The 25,523-nt window shown below is 44.2% G+C and overlaps 1 protein-coding gene across 3 annotated transcripts in view; it reads left to right on the forward strand.

The window, feature by feature from the left end:
• Positions 1–25,300, forward strand: part of st3gal2 (ST3 beta-galactoside alpha-2,3-sialyltransferase 2) — a 352,750-nt gene extending 327,450 nt beyond the window's left edge. For all 3 annotated transcript variants that reach the window (XM_060838280.1, XM_060838281.1, XM_060838283.1), the window contains 3 exons: positions 8,982–9,027; positions 13,084–13,203; positions 23,616–25,300. In XM_060838280.1, coding sequence (XP_060694263.1) covers positions 8,982–9,027; positions 13,084–13,203; positions 23,616–23,789 — 340 coding nt within the window. In that variant the 3' untranslated portion in view covers positions 23,790–25,300. The remainder of the gene's footprint in view (positions 1–8,981; positions 9,028–13,083; positions 13,204–23,615) is intronic.
• The last annotated feature ends 223 nt before the right edge of the window (positions 25,301–25,523 follow it).

The raw sequence follows: 25,523 nt of genomic DNA on the forward strand, positions 1-25,523 counted from the left end.
GAGCGCCTCATCTTCCACCTAGGAACCCTCCAACCACAAAGGATGAACTCAGATTTTTCCAGTTTCTTCATTTCCCCTCCCCCCACCTTGTCTCAGTCAAATCCCTCAAACTCAGCACTGCCTTTCTAACCTGCAATCTTCTTCCTGACCTCTCCGCCCCCACCCCCACTCTGGCCTATCACCCTCACCTTGACCTCCTTCCACCTATCGCATTTTCTTCGCCCCTCCCCCAAGTCCCTCCTCCCTACCTTTTATCTTAGCCTGCTGGACACACTTTCCTCATTCCTGAAGAAGGGCTCATGCCCGAAACATCGACTCTCCTGCTCCTTGGATGCTGCCTGACCTGCTGCGCTTTTCCAGCAACACATTTTCAACTCCATGAGTGGTACCAACCCCTTCTTTCTCAAGAAAATAAAGCTGAAAAGAAACCATGCAGCTGTTAGGAGCCTGTCTTTTTTAGTTTTTTCTTTTTAACACTCTGGACTGAGCTGAGAAAGAACTGTTGTAAAAACCAGACTGGCTGTAAGTTTGGAAAGCGACCCCCCCAATGCACATATTGAGTAAAATAACTATTTCAACAGGCAATAATTGAACTTGCAGTTGCAAATTCAGTTTGGAGCTAAGGGATTGTGCAGGCAAACAGTTCAGAGGAGAAGGTTTTGCTGCAGTTGTATGAAGCACTGGTTAAATCACATTGGAGTACAAGCTACCATTATTAGCACTGCACCTTTGAAAGGATATACTAACTTTACAATTCATGCACTGCAGATTCACCAGAGTGTTACCCAGGCTCCAGGTATTAGCTGGGAAGTTAAGTTTACATAAACTAGACTGAAAACAAAAAATACTGGATATCACAGCCCGTCAAACAATATCCATGGAGAGAAAGCAAGCTAACATTTCGAGTCTGGATGGCACTTCGTCAGAACTGCTAGACTCATCCAGACTCGAAACATTAGCTTGCTTTCTGCCCATGAATGCTGCCTGACCGACTGTGATCGCCAGCATTTTTTATTTTCAGTACAGATTCCAACATCTGAAGTAATTAACTCTTCCATAAACTAGACTTGTACTCATTGGAATAAAGAAGTTTGAGGGGAAACTTAATTAAGAATGTTTAGTCTTCAAATGGATGTAGGTTTGCTTGCTAAGCTGGAAGGTTCGTTTTCCAACATTTCGTCGTCACACTAGATAACATCATCATTGAGCCTCCAGATGAAGCACTGGTGGCATGGCCCGCTTTCCATTTATGTGTTTAGGTTTACTTGGGTTGGTCATGTCATTTCCTGTGGTGATGTCATTTCCTGTTCTTTTTCTTAGGGGGTGGTAAATGGGATCCAAGTCAATGTGTTTGTTGACAGAGTTCCAGTTGGAATGTCATACTTCTAGGAATTCTCATGCGTGTCTCTGTTTGGCCATGCCACCCAGTGGTTGGAAAGCAGGCTGTACCACCAGTACTCCATCCGGAGGCTCGCTGATGATGCTACCTAGTCTGGTGATTAAACATCTGAAAACTAACCTTCCAGCTCAGCAAGCAAACCTACATCCAGAATCTCAACCTGAGCTACAAATCTTCTCAAAACCCACTAACTTCGAATGGAATTATTGTGGTAGCTAGGCAATCTTATTTTTCTTTATGTCAAGGACATGGGGACCTTAAAATCCAAGCTCAGGCATTAGGAGCTACTTCTTCAGTCAGAATGAAAGAAGTGTAGAACTCTGCTCCAGAAAAAGCATTGGACACTAACTAGTTAATCAAATTTAATCTGAGATTTTTGCCCACCAGTTTTATTTAACGGATCTGAAGCCAAGATAAATGGACTTATCATGATCTCTTTGAATGGCTGTCCAGGTTCAGGAGCTGAATGGCACGTTTATGTTCCTATATTTTGCCAGCAACAACTTAGTGCCTTCAGTATAACAATACCTCACAGTATTTCAGTTCTGTGTTAGCAAAACAAATTCAACTCTGAGTTAACCAACAAAAGCAGATTTTAAAGAGTGTGCTATGGGAGAAAAGAGGTGCAGAGATTTAGGAGGAAATTGCAATCTAAGATGTGGACCACCTAAAGCACAGCTACCAACAGTGAGTGAAAGAAATCAGGGGCGTGCAAGAGACCACTGTTGGAGATGCACAAGATCACAGAGAGTTGTGGGCTGGTCAAGATTACACAAATGGCGAGAAACAAAGCCATGGAGGGATTTGAAAATTAGATGGAGCAAGGAAACCCAGGATGAATAGATAGGACAGTATTTCAACCTTAACATCTCTTATTCTTCCAGAACATAGAACCTTTGTTAACCTAGAGCATGTAGAATTCTATCAGCATCAAAGGCAAAAGCGCCTTAAGTAAGTTTCTTAGGAGCAGCATCTTTATCCATACTGTGGTAACAAATGCTTCATTCGTTAGCTGAGGTCAATAGCATTTTCTAGGATGCAGGCTAAGAACTGCAGTTGCTGGAAATCTGAAAGTAACACAGCGAATGCTGACAACACTTAGCAGGTCTGGCAGCATCTGTGACGAGAGAATCAGAATTAATGTTTCACGTCTCGAATAACTCTTCTTCAGAATTCTGGGTTCAGGGCTGTAAAGAACAGTCATACTAGACTTGAAATGTTTCTAGTTAAAAACAATGACTGCAGATGCTGGAAACCAGATTCTGGATCGGTGGTGCTGGAAGAGCACAGCAGTTCAGGCAGCATCCAACGAGCAGCAAAATCGACGTTTCGGGCAAAAGCCCTTCATCAGGAATAAAGGCAGTGAGCTGGAAGCATGGAGAGATAAGCTAGAGGAGGGTGGGGTGGGGAGAGAGTAGCATAGAGTACAATGGTGAGTGGGGGAGGAGATGAAGGTGATAGGTCAGGGAGGAGAGGGCGGAGTGGATAGGTGGAAAAGAAGATAGGCAGGTCGGACAAGTCCGGACAAGTCATGGGGAGAGTGCTGAACTGGAAGTTTGGAACTAGGATGAGGTGGGGGAAGGGGAAATGAGGAAGCTGTTGAAGTCCACATTGATGCCCTGGGGTTGAAGTGTTTCGAGGCGGAAGATGAGGCGTTCTTCCTCCAGGCGACTGGTGGTGAGGGAGTGGCGGTGAAGGAGGCCCAGGACCTCCATGTCCTCAGCAGAGTGGGAGGGGGAGTTGAAATGTTGGGCCACGTGGCAGTGTGGTTGATTGATGTGGGTATCTCGGAGATGTTCCCTAAAGCGCAAGGACTCACCTTTATCCCCCTCCATCCACGCATCAATGAATTTAATACATGCCGTGACGTCGAACATTTCTTCCGTCGCCTCCACCTCCGAGCTTCCTTTCACAATCAGGATTCCAGCCCACCTTCCGAGACCCCTTCGCCCACCTCCAACACACTGCATCCACCTGGACACCCCGTGCTGGCCTATTACCTGCCCTCGACCTCTTCATTTCCAACTGCCGCCGGGACATTAACCACCTCAACCTGTCTACCCCCCTCCCCCACTCTAACCTCTCACCCTCACAAAGCGCAGCCCTCCAATCCCTCTGCTCCAATCCCAACCTCACCATTAAGCCAGCAGATAAAGGGGGTGCAGTGGTAGTCTGGCGCACTGACCTCTACACCGCTGAAGCTAGATGCCAACTCGAGGACACGTCTTCCTACTGCCTCCTAGACCATGACCCCACCCCTCATCACCAAACCATCATCTCCCAGACCATACAGAACCTCATCACCTCAGGAGATCTCCCACCCACAGCTTCCAACCTCATAGTCCGGAAACCTCGCACTGCCCAGTTCTACCTCCTTCCCAAGATCCACAAGTCTGACCACCCTGGCCGACCCATTGTCTCAGCATGCTCCTGTCCCACTGAACTCATCTCTACCTACCTCGACACTGTCCTATCCCCCCTAGTCCAGGAACTCCCCACATACGTTCGAGACACCAACCACGCCCTCCACCTCCTCCAAGACTTCCGTTTCCCCGGCCCACCACGCCTCATCTTCACCATGGATATCCAATCCCTCTACACCTCCATCCGCCATGACCAGGGCCCTCGAAGCCCTCCGTTTTTTCCTCTCCAGACGTCCCCAACAGTACCCTTCCACCGACACCCTCATTCGTTTGGCCGAACTGGTCCTCACCCTTAACAATTTCTCCTTTGAATCCTCCCACTTCCTCCAGACCAAAGGGGTAGCCATGGGAACACATAAGGGTCCCAGCTATGCCTGTCTCTTTGTTGGCTACGTAGAACAGTTGATCTTCCGTAATTACACCGGCACCACTCCCCACCTATTCCTCCGCTACATTGATGACTGCATTGGCACCACCTCGTGCTCCCACGAGGAGGTTGAGCAATTCATCAACTTCACCAACACATTCCACCCTGACCTTAAATTTACCTGGAACATCTCTGACACCTCCCTCCCCTTCCTGGACCTCTCCATCTCCATTAATGACGACCGACTTGACACTGACATTTTTTACAAACCCACCGACTCCCACAGCTACCTGGATTACACCTCTTCCCACCCTATCTCTTGCAAAAATGCCATCCCGTATTCCCAATTCCTCCGCCTCCACCGTATCTGCTCCCAGGAGGACCAGTTCCACCATAGAACACACCAGATGGCCTCCTTCTTTAGAGACCGCAGTTTCCCTTCCCACGTGGTTAAAGGTGCCCTCCAACGCATCTCGTCCACATCCCGCACCTCTGCCCTCAGACCACACCCCTCCAACCGTAACAATGACAGAATGCCCCTGGTGCTCACCTTCCACCCTACCAACTTTCACATAAACCAAATCATCCGCCGACATTTCTGCCACCTCCGAAAAGACCCCACCAGCAGGGATATATTTCCCTCCCCACTCCTTTCCGCCTTCCGCAAAGACCGTTCCCTCCGTGACTACCTGGTCAGGTCCACGCCCCCCTATGACCCACCCTCCCATCCTGGCACTTTTCCCTGCCACCGCAGGAACTGTAAAACCTGTGCCCATACCTCCTCCCTCACCTCTATCCAAGGCCCTAAAGGAGCCTTCCACATCCATCAATGTTTTACCTGCACATCCACTAATATCATTTATTGTGTCCGTTGCTCCCGATGCAGTCTCCTCTACATTGGGTAGACTGGGCGCCTCCTAGCAGAGCGCTTTAGGGAACATCTCTGAGATACCTGCACCAATTAACCACACCGCCCCGTAGCCCAACATTTCAACTCCCCCTCCCACTCTGCCGAGGACATGGAGGTCCTGGGCCTCCTTCACCGCCGCTCCCTCACCACCAGACGTCTGGAAGAAGAACGCCTCATCTTCCGCCTCGGAACACTTCAACCCCAGGGCATCAATGTGGACTTGAAATGTTTCTGTCTCCACAGATGCAGCCAGACCTGCTGAGTCTCTCCAGCACTTTCTGTGTGTATTTAAGGAGAAACTGGTTTAGCTACAGGGTGGGAGGAGTAAAAGCACTAACATGGGTCTGTTAGGCTGAATGGCCTTCTATGCTGTAGATTCTAATCAATTCTATGTATGTAATTAAACCAAAAGTGGCCTTGCCAGACCATTAAATATTATGTGCGATGTCATTATCTTTATTCTTATTATCTCTGAATACATGGACTAGTTTAGTCTCACTTAGAAACAAAGAGATGTACAGCAGGGAAACAGACTGTGGTCCAATTCATCCATGCCGATCAGATATCCTAAGTTAATCTAGTCCCATTTGCTAGCATTTCGCCCATATCCCTGTAAATCTTCCTATTCATGTACCCATCCAGATGCCTTTTAAATGTTGCAATTGTACCAGTCTCCACCACCTCCTCTGGCTGCTCTTTCCATACACGCACCACCTTCTGCGTGAACAAGTTGCCTCTTAGGTCCCTTTTAACTCTTTCCCCTCTCACATTAAACCTATGCATTCTAATTTTGTAGCCCCCTACCCTGGGAAAAAGACCTTGGCTATTCACCCTATCAATGCCCCTCATGATTTTATAAACCTTCTGTAAGATCACCCCTTCAGTTTCCAACACTCCAGGAAAAATAGCCCCAGCCTCTCCCTATAGCTCATCTTTTAATAAGTACACTCACAATAAGATTACCACAAAAACATTTCTGTAACAGATGGGTGAAGATTAAATGACACTCTTCAGTTTAGTTTTTCAACATAGTGGCACGGTGGCACAGTGGTTAGCACCGCTGCCTCACAGCACCAGGGACCCAGGTTCAATTCCAGCCTCCAGCGACTGTCTGTGTGGAGTTTGCACATTCTCCCCGTGTCTGCGTAGGTTTCCTCCCACAGTCCAAAGATGTGCAGGTCAGGTGAATTGGCCATGCTAAACTGCCCATAGTGTTAGCGGCATTAGTCAGAGGGAAATGGGTCTGGGTGGGTTACTCTTCGGAGGGTCGGTATGGACTTGTTTCCACACTGTAGGGAATCTAAGCTAAGGGGTAACGTTTTTTTGTGGGCGGCACGGTGGCACAGTGGTTAGCACTGCTGCCTCACAGCGCCTGTAGACCCGGGTTCAATTCCCGACTCAGGCGACTGACTGTGTGGAGTTTGCACGTTCTCCCCGTGTCTGCGTGGGTTTCCTCCGGGTGCTCCGGTTTCCTCCCACAGTCACAAAAGATGTGCGGGTCAGGTGAATTGGCCAAAGCTAAATTGCCCGTAGTGTTAGGTAAGGGGTAAATGTAGGGGTATGGGTGGGTTGCGCTTCGGCGGGTCGGTGTGGACTTGTTGGGCCGAAGGGCCTGTTTCCACACTGTAAGTCTAAAAAAAACATGCAACTTGATGGACAGATGCCACATCCAATGTAGTACTCAGTCACAGTCCCAGAGCTGATTTCTTTAAGCCTGGCAGAAGTTGGGGAGTTGCAATATGAAGCAACAAATCGGCCAGGGATTCTGCTGGTGCTTATTGCTTCTGGAAAGTGCTGATGTGTACATTTTAAAATCACAGCAGGACTGTGATACTAACACAATCAAATGATCAATTGTCCAGCATCTTCTATAATTCCTGACCGCTTAAGTAAATTACTTGAGGACTCTTACCTCTGCAGATTGTGTGCCTTGAGTAGATGTAGAATGTAAAAGGACAGTTTTTTCTTATTCATTCGCAGGCTGTAGGCATTGCTGGCTGGGCCAGCATATATGGCCCATCCCACAGTTAAACGTCAACCACATTGCTGTAGATCTGGAGTCACATGGAGGACAGGCCGACTAAGGGCGATAGTTTTCTTCCCTAAAGGCTGTTAGTGAACCAGATGGCCATTTCCAACAATCAGCAACAATTTCATGACCACCGGTAGACTCTTAACTCCAAATTTTTATTAGATTCAAATTCCACCATCTGCCACGGTGGGAATCAAACCTAGGTCCCCATGACATTATCTGGATCTCTGGATTAATCATCTAGCAATAATATCATTAGGCCATTACCTCCCCTCAGTATGTTACAGGTGTCTGTGTAAAGAACCTGACTCCCATGGATATTGTTCTCTCTCGCACTATGCAAAAGAGCCCACGGCATAATTAGAATTAAAGTATAATACTTAAACTTAAATTCAAACTTTATGTTCTTCAGATTCCTGCATATTCAGTTTAAGTGCCTCAATTCTACATTGTACTGATGCCAGGTGCATATTGATGAATATCAGTTAATGATACAAAATTGACATATTCAGCAGATTAGTTTAGCTGCCGAGCATCAGACATCTGCCTTGTACACAGTCTTTTCCTTCACCAATTTGTGAACATGAGCAATAAGTGACTTTACAGAAACGCAGCCACAGACCCCAGCTTGTAGATTTGTCGGCTGCTGCACCCACGGAGATGTTGCGATTAGACTCATTGGTCTATTACAACATTTAAAAGGCATCTGGATGGGTACATGAATAGGAAGGGTTTACAGGGATTTGGGCGAAATGGGACTAGATTAACTTAGGATATCTGATCGGCATGGATGAATTGGACCACAGTCTGTTTCCCTGCTGTACATCTCTTTGTTTCTAAGTGAGACTAAACTAGTCCATGTATTCAGAGATAATAAGAATAAAGATAATGACATCGCACATAATATTTAATGGTCTGGCAAGGCCACTTTTGGTTTAATTACATACATAGAATTGATTAGAATCTACAGCATAGAAGGCCATTCATGCATCGTGGATGGGGATAAGGAGGGATAGCACTGCACCAACATGATGAAGGGCTCCAGCCCGAAATGTTGATTCTCCTGCTCCTCGGATGCTGCCTGTCCTTTTCCATCAACGACTCTGATCACCAGCATCCGCAGACCTCACTTTCTCCCTGCACCAACATCAGTCAGTTGATATTCACAGACAGAGGTGCAATGGTAGTGTCCCTGCCTCTGAGCCAGAAGACTGAGGTTCAAGTTCTGCCAGCTCCAGAGGTGTGTCAGAGCAGGTCCCCAAACATTGGTTAAAAATGCCCACACTCACAGAGGAGGAATGACCACTTCCTGTTCTGTGGGAGTGAGTTTCTGGATGGGAGAACAAGCAATCAGATCAGGGAAGAATTCTTTCCATCGTAATGTCTAAATACCGGTTGGTCACAAAGAAAGGATTTGCCTTTTATTTTCGTAAGAATGTTAACTTTCCAGAATGCTTGTCTTAAAATTCTCTCAAATTCTAGGCTGACTGATCCAAAATAATTCAAGTGCTGTGTGTCAAGGTTTTAATTGTAATTAGTGGCTTTCATACAGCTCTCAGACAGGTATGTTTCCCCTCGGGGCACTCCACAACCATCCTGCTCGTTTTCTCAGGCTGAAAGTGTCATTAGAGCTGCAAACCATCCATTCCGTCCATTTCACTGGGAGCGATAATATCACAGATCAGAATAGCACAGTTTCCATCCCCAGACAGTGAAGTATCAGAGATGCGGCAGTTCCAGTAGAACACTTCAAACAACAGTCGGAGCTGAAACAGACTTTACTACAGATCTAATCTTCAGAGATTCAACATTAGCTTCCCTTGACCTTAATGTGTCTCTTTTCTTCACAGCACCTACGCGCCTGTCAAACAGTTTCTACGGGTGGATAAAGACAAGGTGAGTGAAAGTGGGTTTATATTGGTATTGACTGACAAGGAGATTTGGTGCAGCTAGGTTGATTATTACAAGGGCTTGAGGCTCCAAACTTCATTTGAATGGTTTTTGCAACCAAGAAAGATTTGGGACAATTATTACCGTCCTCTCGTCCAATCCAGGCTTTAGGAAAGGAGAGGGACGCAACGAACACTGTAGTTAAGGAGGAGGAATATATAGTATTGAATGGGATAAACAGAGTGGGAGAGAATATATTTGGGGGTTTAACATCTTTGAAAACACATAAATTGCCGCGGCCTAATGAAATGCATTCCAGGCTGTTAAAAACAGCAAGGGAAGGAATAATTCAAGCTCTGACAGTTCTTTCCACACCTCTCTGGCAGAAGGTGTGGTGCCAGAGGACTCTTACATTGCACTAATGTTTATAAATGCACAAGTGAAAGATGTTCCATTGAGACGTTCGACCTAGTCAGAAAATGATTGGAAAAGGTTCTGAGTCATGATATTAATTTAGAAAGACCTAAATTAAGCAAGAACAGTTGCCTGGATTTGTAAAGGGAAGTTTGTGTCTTGACTCACCTGACAGAGTTTTTGAGGAAGTCTCACATGGGGTTTGGTAAGGGTAGTACGGACAATGCATGGATTTCAGTAAGGATTTTGTCAAGGTCCCCACATGGGAATGGTGTGAGCCAAGGCAGTTGACAATTTTGATCTAAAATCAATTGCAGGAAGCACGTTTTGGTGAGTTCCAGAGGGCTCAGTACTGGATCTCTTACCTTTTGTGTCATGAATCGATTTAGCCTTAAATGGAGAGTGCCTGATTGAAAAGTTTGTAGCGTTTATAAAGAAATTTAGATTTGTGGTTGATTGAGTGTGGACCGCAGCAAAATGTGAATCAGGTGAACAGAACAGAACTGCGGACAATGGAATTCAGTCCAGAGATTTGTAAGTATTTCAGGAGATTTGACAAGACAAGGAGACCCAGATTGCTGAGTGCAGTAGAGCAACAGAGGTCCCTGGGATCCACCAATTCCTTAAGAAAGCAGTACAGATTAGTGGCTAAGAATGCAGACAGAGTACTTTTATAAGGCAAGTCATTGAATGTAGGGAGCAACAAGGTTGTGTCAAACACAAATTAGACCACAGCTAGAGTATTGCCTGTAACTCCAGTCACCACATTACTGGAAGGACCTGGTTGAAAGAGAAAAGTTACAGAGGAGATTTACAAAGCTCTGGCCTGGTCTGGAAACTTAGAGACATGAGGAAATATTGGACAGGTTGGCGTTGTTTTCTTTGAGACAGAGGTAGGTGAGAAGAGATTTAACTGAATGGAGAGGAAGAATTTATTTCTGTTTGCAGAAGCCAGTTTCAGAGCCTCAGATTTCATGTTCTTCGCAGAAGGATAAGATAAAAGGCTGAGGAGAAATATTTTCACCCAGAGTGCAGTGGAGCCCTGGAACTCTCTGCCTGAGAAAGTGGAAATGCAATTGAGAAACGTGAAACAAGAAGGCTGTGTACCAAGAGGGGGAAAGAGGGATTAGGCAGTAGCATTGACAAGATGGGCTGAACGGTCTCCTTGCATGTCTTAAATTTCCAATGATTCTAACCTGACTCAGCAAGTAATGGTTAAGTCTGTGTTTGAATTTCGATGTATTCGAGTTTCAGCCAATTAGCATTTTGGGGCACAGTCTACAAGTGAAGAATATACTAATGGAATAAATAAATCAATTTGTTTTATAAAGTTTGATCGGCTCCTTTTCCTTATCTTGGAGGTCCAGCATGGAATGTGTGGAACAATTTCATCAATCAAAGGGAAGCTCCTGATCTTTTAAAGTATTTCCAGGGAAGGCTTTTTTCCTCTGGCAGCCCTTGAGCATCTTGCGCTTTGTTTTCCATACAATTAGACTGACCCAGATTTAAACAGAGATTTCCAAAGTCAAAAGGACATTATTAACTCACTGAACCATCCTGTGCCCTGGCCAATGCCATTTTACCACTGAGTGCTAAACTGCTCACGGAGTAACTCATCCACACTGCCCAACAGCGTAGGAGAGTAGAATATATCCATTGAGTTCATCGAGATTGCTCTGCTATTATGTACAATAGAGGCTCATCAGACACCTCAAGGCCTTTTACTCATGCTGCCACCATAATCCTTTACACCACAAATTATCAATATTTAATTTAAGCATGCTCAAAGTCTGAGCTTCACACAGCCCTCTGTGATAATGAACTCCCTCTGCTTAAAAACAATTTCTCCACATCTCAGACCTAAGTGGTTTCCCCCTTATTTTTAAATTGTTGCCCCGATGCTAGGCTCCCCAAGCAGGAGAGACACCTCAGCTGCAACCATTCAGTCTATTCTTGTAAAACCATTTTGCAGGTTTCAGTGAGATCGCCTGCCATTCCTCAAGAGTCTGGATACCAGCCCAGTTTACCTAATTTCCCTTCATAGGTCAGTCCCACCATCTTGGGAACAAGTTTTGTGAACTTTAGTTGCATTCTATCTGTGGCAATAATACCTTTCCTCAGATAAGGAGACCAGCACTGCACATGGTACTCCAGGTGCCCTTTAACTCAGCTCCTACACAATTGAAGCAGCATTTCATGACTCAAACCCCCTTGCAATAAAGGCTTAAATTCTGTTAGTCTCCTGAAGAGCTTGCTACTCTGGCATGTTAGCTTTCAGTGAGTTATCGACAAGGATCCAGGTCTGTTTGTACATCGACGTTTTCCAACCTCTTGCCATTTAATAGATCCACTGTACATCTGTTTCTCCAATCAAAAAGGTTAAGTTCACATTTTTCCACATTGTATTCCATCGGCTGCATTCTTGCCTATTCAGTAGCCCTGTCCAAACCGTCCTGAAAATGCCTTACACCTTCCTTGGAACACACATTCCTGGTTGGCTTTGAATCATCTGCAGACGTGTCGATCCATAATGCAAGTTTAATGCCAAAGCGACAAGTGGAAAACCTTATTTTACCTTAGTCCCAGCTCAGTGAGAGCGCCTAGATGGCACCAGCCTGAATTTCCCAACTCCCTTCACAAATCAAGATCCTAGCAACCTCTCTGAAAAAGTCCCTACTTGCTGTAGGCCCACCAGCTGTAAAAACTGAGGTGAACACGTCAAAACTTATTTCATATAGGCCTTGCACAGAGAAAACTTTCAGCACATTATCTTCGGCTGCCTTGAAATTCTGCTGTTCTTGCTGTTAATGACCTGAGTTTAATTCTCTGTTGTACCACTACTTCCCAATATGAGAAGATCATTAGTAAATGGCTTAGTGAATCCCAACAGTCTGAAGATTAGGTTTTATGGGGAGGCAATGGCGTGGTGATGTTATCACTGGACTATTAATCAAGTGACCTGGGGGACCTGGGTTCAAATCCTGCCATGGCAGATGGTAGAATTTGAATTCAATAAAAAATCTGGAATCAAGCAATTACTAGGCATGGGCAATAAATGCTAGCCTAGCCAGTGATACCCACATCCAGTGAATGAATAAAAACCACATATGATAAAACTAGTGGGAAGTGCACTGCTCAGTGTAACACAAAGCTGTTTAAAACAATGACTCATCCCCAGTTTGAAGCCGAATGCAGTGTGTAGCAGGTTGGCCTCCACACCAACCAGCCCTGGGTTGAAAGCTGGCTAGGATTCATAGAATCATGCAGTACTGATGAGGCCCTTCAACCCGCTGATCTGTTCCGCAAGAAGTGCACTGAATCTACACTGGTCCTACTTTCCCATAGCTATCAAGTGCCCATGCAAATACTTTTTAAAGTAGGTTACCTGCCTTAACTACGTTCTTAGCCAGTGCGTTCCATATACTCACCACCCTCTGGGTGAAAAAATGTCATTGGTGATGCAGGATGTAAGTGATCTGCCTGTGTGACCTCCAGCTGAGGGCATGCATGATACTGTCTGGATGAGTACATAGCGTGATCTGGTATTAAACTGGTTAAGTATTGTTGTTTAAGGTCTGACCTTTAACCTTTGTTAATTAAACTGGTTAAAGACAGTGGTCTAAAGTCTGACCCCTAATCTACACTCAGGTACAAATCTACAACCCAGCATTCTTCAAGTATATCCATGACAAGTGGACAGAGCATCATGGGAGATATCCATCAACGGGAATGCTGGTCCTGTTTTTTGCTCTCCACATCTGTGATGAGGTAAGAGCCACAGCCTGAGGCAGGAACAATACTTTCAATTAAAAGGCCAAGTTGAAGAGTCAAAGGCACGACAGAAATGGATGTTGGCAGAGAGAGAGGACAACCTATAATCATTCTCTTTACTACATGCTGTCACTCATTAACTGCATGGCTCACGCCTCTGAATAGTATGGAATGGAGATGTATAAAACTAATTATGTTGAGAAATTGACATGAGATCGTGATAAAGTGGATTTTAAAAAGACTGGAGATTGGTCAAAGAAGGAAAAGCTGAGGCAGGTAAGAAGCTCCATGGTCCGAAGTCTCGGGAAGAATTAAAGGTGCATGGATGGGTCTGTAAGTTAAAGAATAGAATTCTGTTAGAGTCTTCAAGAAAAGTGGCTCATAGAATAGATGTTGCCTGATTTTAAATTTCCAAAATTCCCCAGATTTGGGAAAGATCCCATTAGATAAAAATATAATGAAAGAAACTCCTTTATTCAAAAGGGCAGGAGACAGAAAGCAGGAAACTACAGGCCAGTTGCTTAACAGCTGTCAGAAGGAATTTTCCTAAGAAAGCATTAATAAATAAATAAATATAGCTGGGCTCTTAGATCCATTCAAGGTAATCAGGCAGGGTCATAGCTTCCCAATAGTGTGGAAGCCACTGGGTTCACAGCAACCCTCCAAAGAGCATCCCACCCAGACCCTATAACCCTGCATTCCCCATGGCCAATCCACCTGACCTGCACACCTTTGGCCGGTGGGAGGAAACCAGAGGAGGAAATCTGCGCAGAGACAGAGGAAGTGCATACTCCACACAGACAGTCGGCTAAGGTTGGAATCGAACCCACTTCCCTGGTACTGTGTGGCATCAGTGCTAACCACTAAGCCACTGTGTCATAGAGATGTACAGCATGGAAACAGACCCTTCGGTCCAACCTGTCCATGCCGATCAGATTCCCAACCCAATCTCATTCCATCTGCCAACACCTGACCCATGTCCCTCCAAACCCTTTCTGTTCATATACCCATCCAGATGCCTTTTAAATGTTGCAATTGTACCAGCCTCCACCATTTCCTCTGGCAGCCCATTCTGCATATGTACTACCCTCTGCATGAAAAAGTTGGCCCTTAGGTCTCTTTTATACCTTTATCCTCTCACCCTAAACCTATGCCCTCTGGTTCTGGACTCCACAACCCGAGGGAGAAGTCCTTGTCTATTTACCCTATCCATGCTTCTCATGATTTTATAAGGTCACCCCTCAGCCTCTGATACTCCAGGGAAAACAGCCCCAGCCTGTTCAGCTTCTCCCGATAGCTCAAATCCTCCATTCCTGGCAACATCCTTGTAAATCTTTTCTGAACTCTTTCAAGTTTCACAACGTTCTTCCGATAGGAAGGAGACCAGAACTGTGTGCAGTATTCCACAAGTGGCCTAACCAATGTCCTGTACAGCCGCAACATGACCTCCCAACCCCTGTACTCAATACTCTGACCAATAAAGGAAAGCATACCAAACGCCTTCTTCACTATCCTATCTACCGCGACTCCACTTTCAAAGAGCTATGAACCTGCATTCCAAGGTCTCTGTTCAGCAACACACCCTAGGACCTTACCGTTATGTTTATAAGGCTTGCTAAGATTTGCTTTTCCAAAACACAGCACCTCGCATTTATTTAAATTAATCTCCATCTGCTACTCCTCAGCGCATTGGCCCATCTGATCAAGGTCCTGTTGTAATCCGAGGTAACCTTCTTCACTGTCCACTACACCTCCAATTTTGGTGTCATCTGCAAACTTACTAACTATACCTGTTTTGCTCACATCCAAATCATTTATGTAAATGACAAAACGAAGAGGGCCCAGCACCGATCCTTGTGGCACTCCACTGGTCACAGGCCTCCAGTCTGAAAAATAACCCTCCACCACTACCCTCTGTCTTCTACCTTCGAGCCAGTTCTGTATCCAAATGGCTAGTTCTCCCTGTATTCCATGAGATCTAACTTTGCTAACCAGTCTCCCATGGGGAACCTTGTCAAACGCCTTACTGAAGTCCATATGAAGTCCATATAAATGACATCTATTGCTCTGCCCTCATCAATCCTCTTTGTTACTTCTTCAAAAAACTCAATCAAGTTTGTGAGACATAATTTCCCACTCACAAAGCCATCTTGACTATCCCTGAAACGTTCTTGCCTTTTCATATACATGTAAATCCCGTCCCTCAGGATTCCCTCCAACAACTTGCACACCACTGACGTCAAGTTCACTCTATAATTCCCTGGCTTGTTCTTACCATCTTTCTTATATAGTGGCACCACATTAGCCAACCTCCAGTCTTCAGCACCTCACCTGTGACTATCAATGATACAAATATCTAATCAAGAGCCCAGCAATCACTTCCCTAGCTTCCCACAGAGTTCTTGGGTATTCCTGATCAAGTCCTAGGGATTTATCCATTTTTATGCGTTTCAAGACATCCAACACTTCCTCTTCTGTAATATAGACATTTTTCAAGATGTCACCATGTATTTCCCTACATTCTTTATTTTCCATGTTCTTTTCCACAGTAAACACCGATGCAAAATACTCTTTTATTATCTGTCCCATCGCCTGCGGCTCCACACAAAGGCTGCCTTGCTGATCTTTGAGGGGCCCTATTTTCTCCCGAGTTACCCTTTTGTCCTTAATGTATTTGTAAAAACCATTTGGATTCTCCTTACATCTATTTGCCAAGGCTATCTCATGTCCCCTTTTTGCCCTCCTGATTTCCTTCTTAAGTATACTCCTACTGCCTTTATACTCTTCTAAGGATTCACTCGATCTATCCTGTATATACCTGACATATGCTTCCTTCTTTTTCTTAACCAAAACCTCGATTTCTTTAGTCATCCAGTATTCCCTATACCTACCAGCCTTTCCTTTCACACTAACAGGAATATACAGTGGGCGGCATGGGTTCAATTCCCACCTCAGACAACTGTCTGTGTGGAGTTTGCATATTCTCCCCGTGTCTGCGTGGGTTTCCTCCGGGTGCTCCAGTTTCTTCCCACAGTCCAAACATGTGCAAATTAGGTGAATTGGCCTTGTTAAATTGCCCTAATGTTAGGTGTAGGGGAATGGGTCTGGGTGGGTTGCTCTTCGGCGGGTCGGTGTTGACTTGTTGGGCCGAAGGGCCTGTTTCCACACTGTAAGTAATCTAATCTAATCTAATACTCTCTCTGGACTCTCGTTATCTCATTTGTGAAGGCTTCCCACTTTCCAGCCATCTCTTTACCTGCGAACATCAACACAATCAACTTTTGAAAGTTCTTGCTTAATACCATCAAAATTGGCCTTTTTCCAATTTAGAACTGCAACTTTTAGATCTGGTCTATCCTTTTCCATCACTAGCCCTAAAGTGCTCCACTACTGACACCTCAGTTACCTGCCCTGCCTTATTTCCCAAAAGTAGGTCAAGTTTTGCACCTTCTCTAGTACATACATCCACATACTGAATCAGAAAATTTTCTTGTACACACTTAACAAATTCCTGTCCATCTAAACCCTTAACACTATGGCAGTCACAATCTATGTTTGGAAAGTTAAAATCTCCTATCATAACCACTGTATTATTCTTACAGATAACTAAGATCTCCTTACAAATTTGTTCCTGAATTTCCTTCTGACTTTTAGGGGGTCTACAATACAATCCCAATAAGGTGATCATCCCTTTCTTATTTCTCAGTTCACCCTGGACATATTTCCAGGAATATCTCGCTCACCACAGCTGTAATGCTATCCCTCCTTTCTTGCCCCCCTTTTCTATCCTTCCCATAGCATTTGTATCCTGGAACATTAAACAGCCAGACCTGTCCATCTCTGAGCCATGTTTCTGTAATTGCTATAATATCCCATCCCCTGAGTTCATCTGCCTTCCCTGTTAAACCTCTTATGTTGAAATAAATGCAGTTTAATTTATAAGTCCTACGTTCTTCTCTGCATTGTGCCTGCCTGCCCTGACTGTTTGACTCGCTTCTTTTATCAATGGTGCCAGTTTCAGATTGATTTCTTTCCTCACTACCTCCCTGGGTTCCACCCCCCACCGTACTAGTTCAAATCCTTCTGAGCAGCTATAGCAAATTTCCCTGCCCAGTATATTAGTCCCGTTCCAATTTAGGTGCAATCCGTCCTTCTTGTACAGGTCACTTCTACCCCAGAAGAGATTTCAATGATCCAAAAATGTGAATCCTTCTCCTATACACCAGCTCCTCAGCCATGCATTCATCTGCTCTATCCTCCTATTCCTACCCTCACTAGCTCGTAGCACCAGGAGTAATCCAGATATTACTTCTCTCGAGGACCTCCTTTTTAAATTCATGCCTAACTCTCTAATCTCCCTTCAGAACCTCGACCTTTTCCCTTCCTATGTCATTGGTTCCAATGTGGACAATGACCATCTGCTGGGCCTTTTCCCCCTTGAGAACATTCTGCACCCTCTCTGAGACATCCTTGATCCTGGCACCAGGGAGGCATTTTTCGCTGCTGGTCGCAGAAACGATTGTCTATGCCTTGGACTAGAGAGTCCCCTAACACAATCAATCTCTTGGAACCCGATCTGCCCTTCATTGCTTTAGAGCCAGTCTCAATACCAGAAACTTGGCTGTTCGTGCTACATTCCCCTGAGAATCTATCACCACCTACATTTTCCAAAACAGCATACTTGTTTTAAATGGGGATAGCCACAGAAGACTCCTACACTACCTGCCTACCTCTCTTACCTTCCCTGGAGTTAAACCCATCTATGTGACCGTATCTACGACTTCTTTCCCTTCCTATAACTGCCTTTCACCACACCCCTTGCTCTTGTAAACTCCTCATTGCCTCTAAACTGTCACTCCAACTGTTCCATTCAATCTAATAGGATTCGCAACCAATGCCATTTATTGGAGATATAATCCTCAGTAACACTCTCCCTAAACTCAAAACTCAGACAAGAAGGGCATATCACTCTATTCAGGGCCATTTTTGCTTCCTCCAATCTGCAGATCCAGAAAATAGCACCATCTTTTCCTCGACAGAATACTGCTCCAGGCTAACTTAATACTTATATTTTCTCTCTCTCTCTCTCTCTCCCTCTCTCCCCATCTGTCTGCCTGCCTGTGTCTCTCTCCTGCACAGACCATGTGCTGCCTTTGTCTGTTGCTTTCCCTTTGATGAGTGCTGTTGTCTTGACTCCAAAGTTCCAAAACAATGTAACAGAATATAAAACACTAATTGCTGCTCCTCGAATTCGAACAAATCACCTCCAATACCTCAATAGTGGAGCAGCCTGTTACAGCAGAAAGTTTTCCTGTCCTCTATCTTGGATTACCCAGAATCCTCATCCAAAGTCAATGTGGTCCTGGGAATGGAAGATCATGTTTAACTCATCAATGGATTTCTTTGAGGAAGGAGCATGTATTACCGTGGATAAAAAGGAAATAATAGATGAACTTTATTTAGATTTCCAGAAGACATTTGCTGAAGTGCCAAATCAAACGTTACTGTGGAAAGTAAATGCTCAGGGTGTAGGGATGACGTGTTGCCATAAGTAGAAGATTGAATGACTAACTGGAAACACAGAATAGGCATAATAAAAGAGTCTTTTTCCCATTGGCAAAATGTGACAAGTGATGTACCACAGACCTCAACTATTTACAATTTATACAAGTGAAGGCATGGTTGTCATATTTGCAGGTGACACAAGATAAATAGGAAAGTAAGACATGAAGAGGATATAAGGTAGCTAAACAAAGATACAGAGTGGTTAAATGAGTGATCAAAGACCTGGCAGATGGAGTACAGTGTAGGAAAATGTGAAACTGTCCATTTTGGCAAGAAGAGTTAAAAATAAATTTATTACCTCAGTGGCACGAGACTTTAGACCTCTGTGATACAAAGAGATCTGGGTTTCCTCATTCAAGAATTATAAAACATTAGTTTGCAGAGACAGCAGTTAATAGAATATTGTCAGTTATTTTGATGAGAAGTGAATATGAAAGGAGGAAGGTTATGCTTTAATAATACAGAGCATTGGTAAGACCACATCTGGGGTACTGTGCAAATATCGATCTCCTTATTTAAGGAAGGGTATAGATCCATTGGAAGCAGTGCACAGAAGGTTTACCAGACTAATCCTTACAATAGGTAACTTGTCATATGAGGAAAGGTTGGATAGGTATGGCTTGTATCAGCAGGAGTTTAAAAGAGTATGGATTGAAACATAAAAGATTTTGAGGGGTCTTGCCAGGGTAAATGTCATTGAGTCATACAGCACGGAGACAGGCCCTCCAACCCAACTTGTCCATGCCGATCAGGTTTCTTAAACTGAGCTAGTTCCATTTGCCTGCATTTGGCCCATCGTCCCTCTAGACCTGTCCTACTCACAGAAACGATGTTGTCACTTATGGGAGAATCTAAAACTAGGGATCTAGCTGAGAATCCGACTTGTCCCACTTAAAACACTGGTAAGGTGAAATGTTTTCTGTCAGCGGGTCATAGTACTTTGGGACTGTCTCCCTGGGAATGTAATGGACAGCAAGTCTTTGAACATCTTTAAGACAGAGGTTGATAGGTTCTTGTTAAGCAAAGGGGTGAATGTTTATCATGTGAAACGTGAGGTTACAATGGCTTATTGCTGCTCTGGAAACCAAACACAGAAACGGGCCTTTGACCTGATCTATAGTTTAAAAGCTGAGAAGTGTCAGGCTGCAGGGCCAGAAAGTGATCCTCCCAAGGGCTACGGCATTTGGAAGCCCTGCAGCAGCCTCTGGGCCCCAGTGCCTGCCAAAGGCATCATGGAGACTGTGCTAATAAGCTGAAGCCTGAAATACAAGCAGGTTTGGGTCACACAAGGAAGATCATTGTTAGAGTTATAGAGATGTATAGCATGAAAATAGACCCTTTGGTCCAACTTGTCCAAGCTGACCAGAGATCCCAACCCAATCTGGCAGGTCCCACCTGCCAGCACCCGGGCCCATATCCCTCCAAACCCTTCCTATTCATATACCCATCCAGGTGCCTTTTAAATGTTGCCATTGTACCAACTTCCACCACTTCCTCTGGCAGCTCATTCCATACAGGTACCACTCTCTGCATGAAAAAGTTGCCTCTTAGGTCTCTTCTATATCTTTCCCCTCTCACCCTAACCATGTAATGGTTGCTTGATCACATTCATGTGGAGTTGCAGGGTGGTGAAGGTGGCATTTGGCATGCTTGCCTTCATTAGTAAGAGCACTGCGTATAGGAGTTGGGATGTCATGGTGCAGCTCTACAGGACATTGCTGAGGCCACATTTGGAACACTGCGTACAATTTTGATCTCCCTGCTGTAGGGAGGATGTTGTTAAACTTGAGAAAGTTTGCAGAAAAGATTTGCAAGATGTACCAGATCTGGAGGATCTGAGTTAAAGGGAGTGACTGAAAAGGCTGGGGCTTTTCTCCCTGGAGTGTCAGAGACTGAGGGATGATCTTATAGAGGTTTATAGAATCATGAGGAGCATGAAGAACAGTCATGGTCTTTTCCTGAGGGTAGATGAGTCCAAAACTAGAGGGCATAGGTTTAAGATGAGAGGGGAGAGACTCAAAAAGAGGTAACCTTTTCATTACTAGGGTGGTGCATGTATGGAATGAGCTGCCAGAGGATGCGGTGGAGATTGGTACAAATACAACATTAAAAGGCATTTAGATGGATACATGAATAGGAAGGGTTTAGAGAGACATGGGCCAAATGGCTGGTAAATGAGACTAGGCCAGATCGGGATGTGTGGTCAGCATAGGTGGGTTGGACTAAGAATTTGTTTCCATGTTGTATGAGTGTGTGTTCACCACTAATAATTCATTTTTTTATTGACATTTTCTGTGTAACACTTTCTATCTGTTAATATTGTTGCTCAGCACAATTTCCACATGCACGGACAGATTTGCACTGTATGTCTGACCTCAAGTGATAATTAGCATAACAATATAATTGCTGCAACTTGGTCCCTGTGTCAGGCCTATGTATTTATAACAGGTGTAGATATAAACAAAGACTCCAAAGGTAAGTCTGTTTCAAAAAGGGTTGTTGACCCCATGCCTTAAAACATAGATAACCATGTCATGGTAGCAATTCCAGTTGATCGGTTTCACCAACAAATGTATAACATGGCCAGTTTATTAATGCATGCACCATTTAACAGGAACAGATTCGATCCTGCCTAGAAATAGCACTCAAAACCATGTTGTGTTAATGGGAATAAGCCCCCACCCTGCAGCAGAATTCAGCAGAATCTGAATGTTCTTTTAGCCCATGTGTATTGATCTCTAATCCCATAAATAGTTGACCTGTTAAGGCCGTTTAGACCTTCATCTAGAATGACCAAGTCAGTAAGGCAAAATTATCTTATTTTGCTAAGTCTGTCTTATAGTAAAAGGATAGATAAATTCTGGATGGACAGAGACACCAAAGCACAGAGTTGTTACTGTTAAAAGCAGATCTAGCATTTAAAGGGATAGCAATCACTTCCATCACACATAACACGACAGTGGGTCCAAAGTGGTAAGGGCGTGGAATGCCCTGCCTGCAACTGTAGTAGACCCACCAACATCAAGGGTATTTAAATGGTCATTGTATAAATATATGGATGATAATGGAATAGCGTAGATTACATGGGCTTCAGATGGGCTTCACAGGTCAGCACAACATCGAGTGCCGAAGGGCCTGCACTGCGCTGTAATGTTCTTTGTTCTATGATATGGTCCTGAGACCTACGGATCTGGAAGAGGTTGAATTCCATCAAGCGTGGTTCTCCCACTTTCACAAAGAAGAACCCAAGTTCCTTACCCACTCTGACTGTTCGTCCCGGCTTATTCAAGTGGGATTAGATAGTGTGCAGACAGTTAACGTAGAAACGTAGAACAGTACAACATAGGAACAGGCCCTTCAGCTCACCATGCCCATCCCAGCCACAGTGTTATTCTAAACTAATCCCATGTGCCTACACATAATGCATATGCCCTTATTCTCTGCCTGTTCATGTGCCTGACTAAATGCCTCTTAAACGTTGCTATTATATCTGCTTCTATCTCCCTCTCTGGCAGCATGTTCCAAGCACCTACCACCTTCTTTGTGAAAATACCTGCCTCACACATCTCCTTTAGATTCTCACCTCTCACCTTAAACTTATGGCCCTAATATTTAACATTTCCACCTTGGGAATAAGACTCTGATTATCCAGCCTATCCACATCCTCATAATTTTATGAACTTCCATCAGGTCGCCCCTCAGCCTCCAACACTCCAGCAAAAGCAATCCAAGTTTGTCCGACCTCTCCTTATAGCTAATACACTGCAATCCAGCTAACATCCTGGTAAACCACTTTTTGCTTCCTCTCCAAAGCTCCACATCCTTCCTCTAGTGTGGTAATCAGAACTGCACACAATACTCCGAATGTGGCTTAACTAAAGTCTTATACAGCTGCAAATGACTTGTCAACTTTTATAGCCAGTATCTCGACCATTGAAGGCAAGCTTGCCTATGACCTTCTTTACCACTTTATCCACTTGTGTTGCCACTTTCAGGGAGCTATGGACTTTCACCCCAAGATCTCTTCGTATATCAATGCTGCTAAGGGCCCTGCCGTTTACTGTATACTTTTGTCTTGCATTTGAACGCCCAAAATCACCTCACACTTATCCAGATTAAACTCCACCTGTAATTTCTCTGTTCAGCTTTCCAACTGATTTATATCCTGCTCTATTCTCTGATAACCTTTCTCACTACCTCCAACTCCACCAATTTTTGTGACATCTACAAACTTACCTGTCAGACCGCCTGCATTTTCGTTCAGATCATTGATGTATATTACAAACAATGGAGGACCTCCGGTCAAACCCCCCCCCCCCGCCATAACTACTCAATGGCCAAGCCAATTTTGTGTCTAACTCACTGACCTACCATGGATCCATGTGACTTAATCTTCTGGATCAGCCTACCCTGTGAGACCTCATCAAAAGCTTTAGCAAAATCCACGTAGACAGCATCTACAGCCCTATCCTCATCAATAATTTCTATCACTTTCTCAAAAAGCTCAATCAAGTTGATGAGAAAAGATCTCCCCACACAAAACCAAGCTAACCACATCCCTAATAAGTCCAATCTTTTCCAAATGCGAGTAAATCCTGTCCCCTGAGAATCTACTCCAATAATTTCAGTGACATTGATGCAAGGCTCATTGGCCTACAATTTTCTACATTATTTCTATTACCCTTCTTAAACAAAAGACCAACATTGGCTATTCTCCAGTCTTCTAGGACATCACCTGTGACAGAGATTGGTTGGGCAGGTTGGAGAGATTCCTTGAGGTTCTAGGGGTTAAAAACCAAATGGGGTAAGGACTGTATTGATTCCTTTTGCATTTTCTTCCGCAGGTGAACGTGTATGGATTTGGTGCTGATAGCAGAGGGAATTGGCACCACTACTGGGAGAACAACAGATATGCTGGAGAATTTCGAAAGACTGGAGTGCACGATGCAGATTTTGAGGCAAAGATAATAAATTTACTCGAAGAAGCTGGAAAAATCAAAGTTTTCCGAGGAAACTGAAGAAAAAAAGCCTAATTATGCAGTTGAATTTTAGTTTTAAAAGAGAGGGGTATGGACTTCACAACAACTTGCCTGTTTCTTCTCACCACGTGGAGATGTGACAGAATTACCCCGTAATTACGTAACGGACATTTTTAAAAAATCAAAATCAAGCAGAATTCTGGAATAGAAAAGACAGAACAGCTGCTAACTTAGTATTACCTTCAAACATTCACCAAATCATTTCATTGGATCATTCCAAGATGGCTGACCAGCACCCTGGTGGCTGATGGGTAGATAGCTCAACTCACAGTGGGCTATTGGGCAAATTTAGATTTTTCCAAGGACAATTTTAATATTTGAATTGTGGAGTCAAGTCAGGAACGTATGCGATGACTATATTACCCACATATAGGATAATGATAGGGTCTGGGGATAAAGGGGAAGGTATGCATGTTTTGAAGAGAGTTCTGTCTTTTGGTTAACCTGCTATTGGAATTGTTTCATCAGAAAGTTACTGAAGCCACTTTTTACTGAGATTCAGGCAAGTGGAGCTTGTCACTTGGAGGCAAGACCAGTGTGCGTTAGAATGCAACCAGAAGCAAACCAGTGGCTTAGCTGCCGTCAGTTTTAAATAAAACCCAGCACAGCCTTCGTCATTGCACAACAGCCGAGAGCAATTCCCTGCGACTTGCATTTGAGTCTCCTCTGATTAGGAAACGTGTGATACCAGATTCACCAGCTTGGAGTTTGGTGTCTAAGAGGGGATAGACATTTAGAAAACAGCACTGCAGAAAGACGGGGTGCAAGTCTATTTTAACATTGTTTTCCCATGATCCCTTAACCATAATGATGCCATCTTGGTTGTTACCTAGTAACGCTCTAATATACAGTTCCAGAAATGGAAATTTTATAATATGTTTACTTTCCTGTGACTTTGGGTTAACGTTAAGTTTGAGGCCTGATTTCTGCCTCCACAAGATTTGCAACATTACAAAAGATCTGAGCCCAGCGACACAAGCCTCACAGTAGTAATTGGAGATTGATGCAGAGAGTCCTGGCTGTAGACAGGTCTCAAGGGCTAGAGAGCTAATTGGCAGCTTCCTTTAGTAATACTCGGAGCAACACGGTTCGTGAGGGCTGGGCATACACCGGTCTCTATAATGCTTCTATCAATTGCAGGCACTGGCCCTGAGATTCGCAATCTGAAAATCGGGGGGCCACCCAAAAAAGACAAAGATCCATAAGACTGAACCCCATCCCCTGTTCCTCTTTGCAGATGTGACTCAGACAGAGCAAAGGGTACACGTGGAGGGAGCATTATCTCCAACCCAAATATTAAACCACTTGAACTTTCCAGTCAGACATATGAAGAGCAGATAGAACATTACCGTCTCCAAAGCACAAGGAAAGCAGTATTATTGCTGTCACGTAGGCTTCCTGTGTCTCTTTAAAAAAATCAAACATTAAGGAACTACTGTAGAATTTTTATTTGTTTTCCCCATTGAATAATAAAACACAAAACCCATTCTTCCTCAATTACTAACTTGAAGAAGTAATGGCAGACAAAAACAAATTGAAGTCTTTCTTTGTGTCTGTTGTATTTTAATACTTTAGCTCTGTTATCCTTGAATCTGTCACATCCCTTTTAACTGGAAAAGGGATCCCCTGTGATCATGGCTGTGACTCAGAAGTTGTTGAGAGAGCCCCACCCCCCCATCACCAAACCATCATATCCCAGATCATATACAACCT

This window comes from Hemiscyllium ocellatum, chromosome 17 (assembly GCF_020745735.1).
Source record: "Hemiscyllium ocellatum isolate sHemOce1 chromosome 17, sHemOce1.pat.X.cur, whole genome shotgun sequence".
Classification (NCBI taxonomy): Eukaryota; Metazoa; Chordata; class Chondrichthyes; order Orectolobiformes; family Hemiscylliidae; genus Hemiscyllium; species Hemiscyllium ocellatum.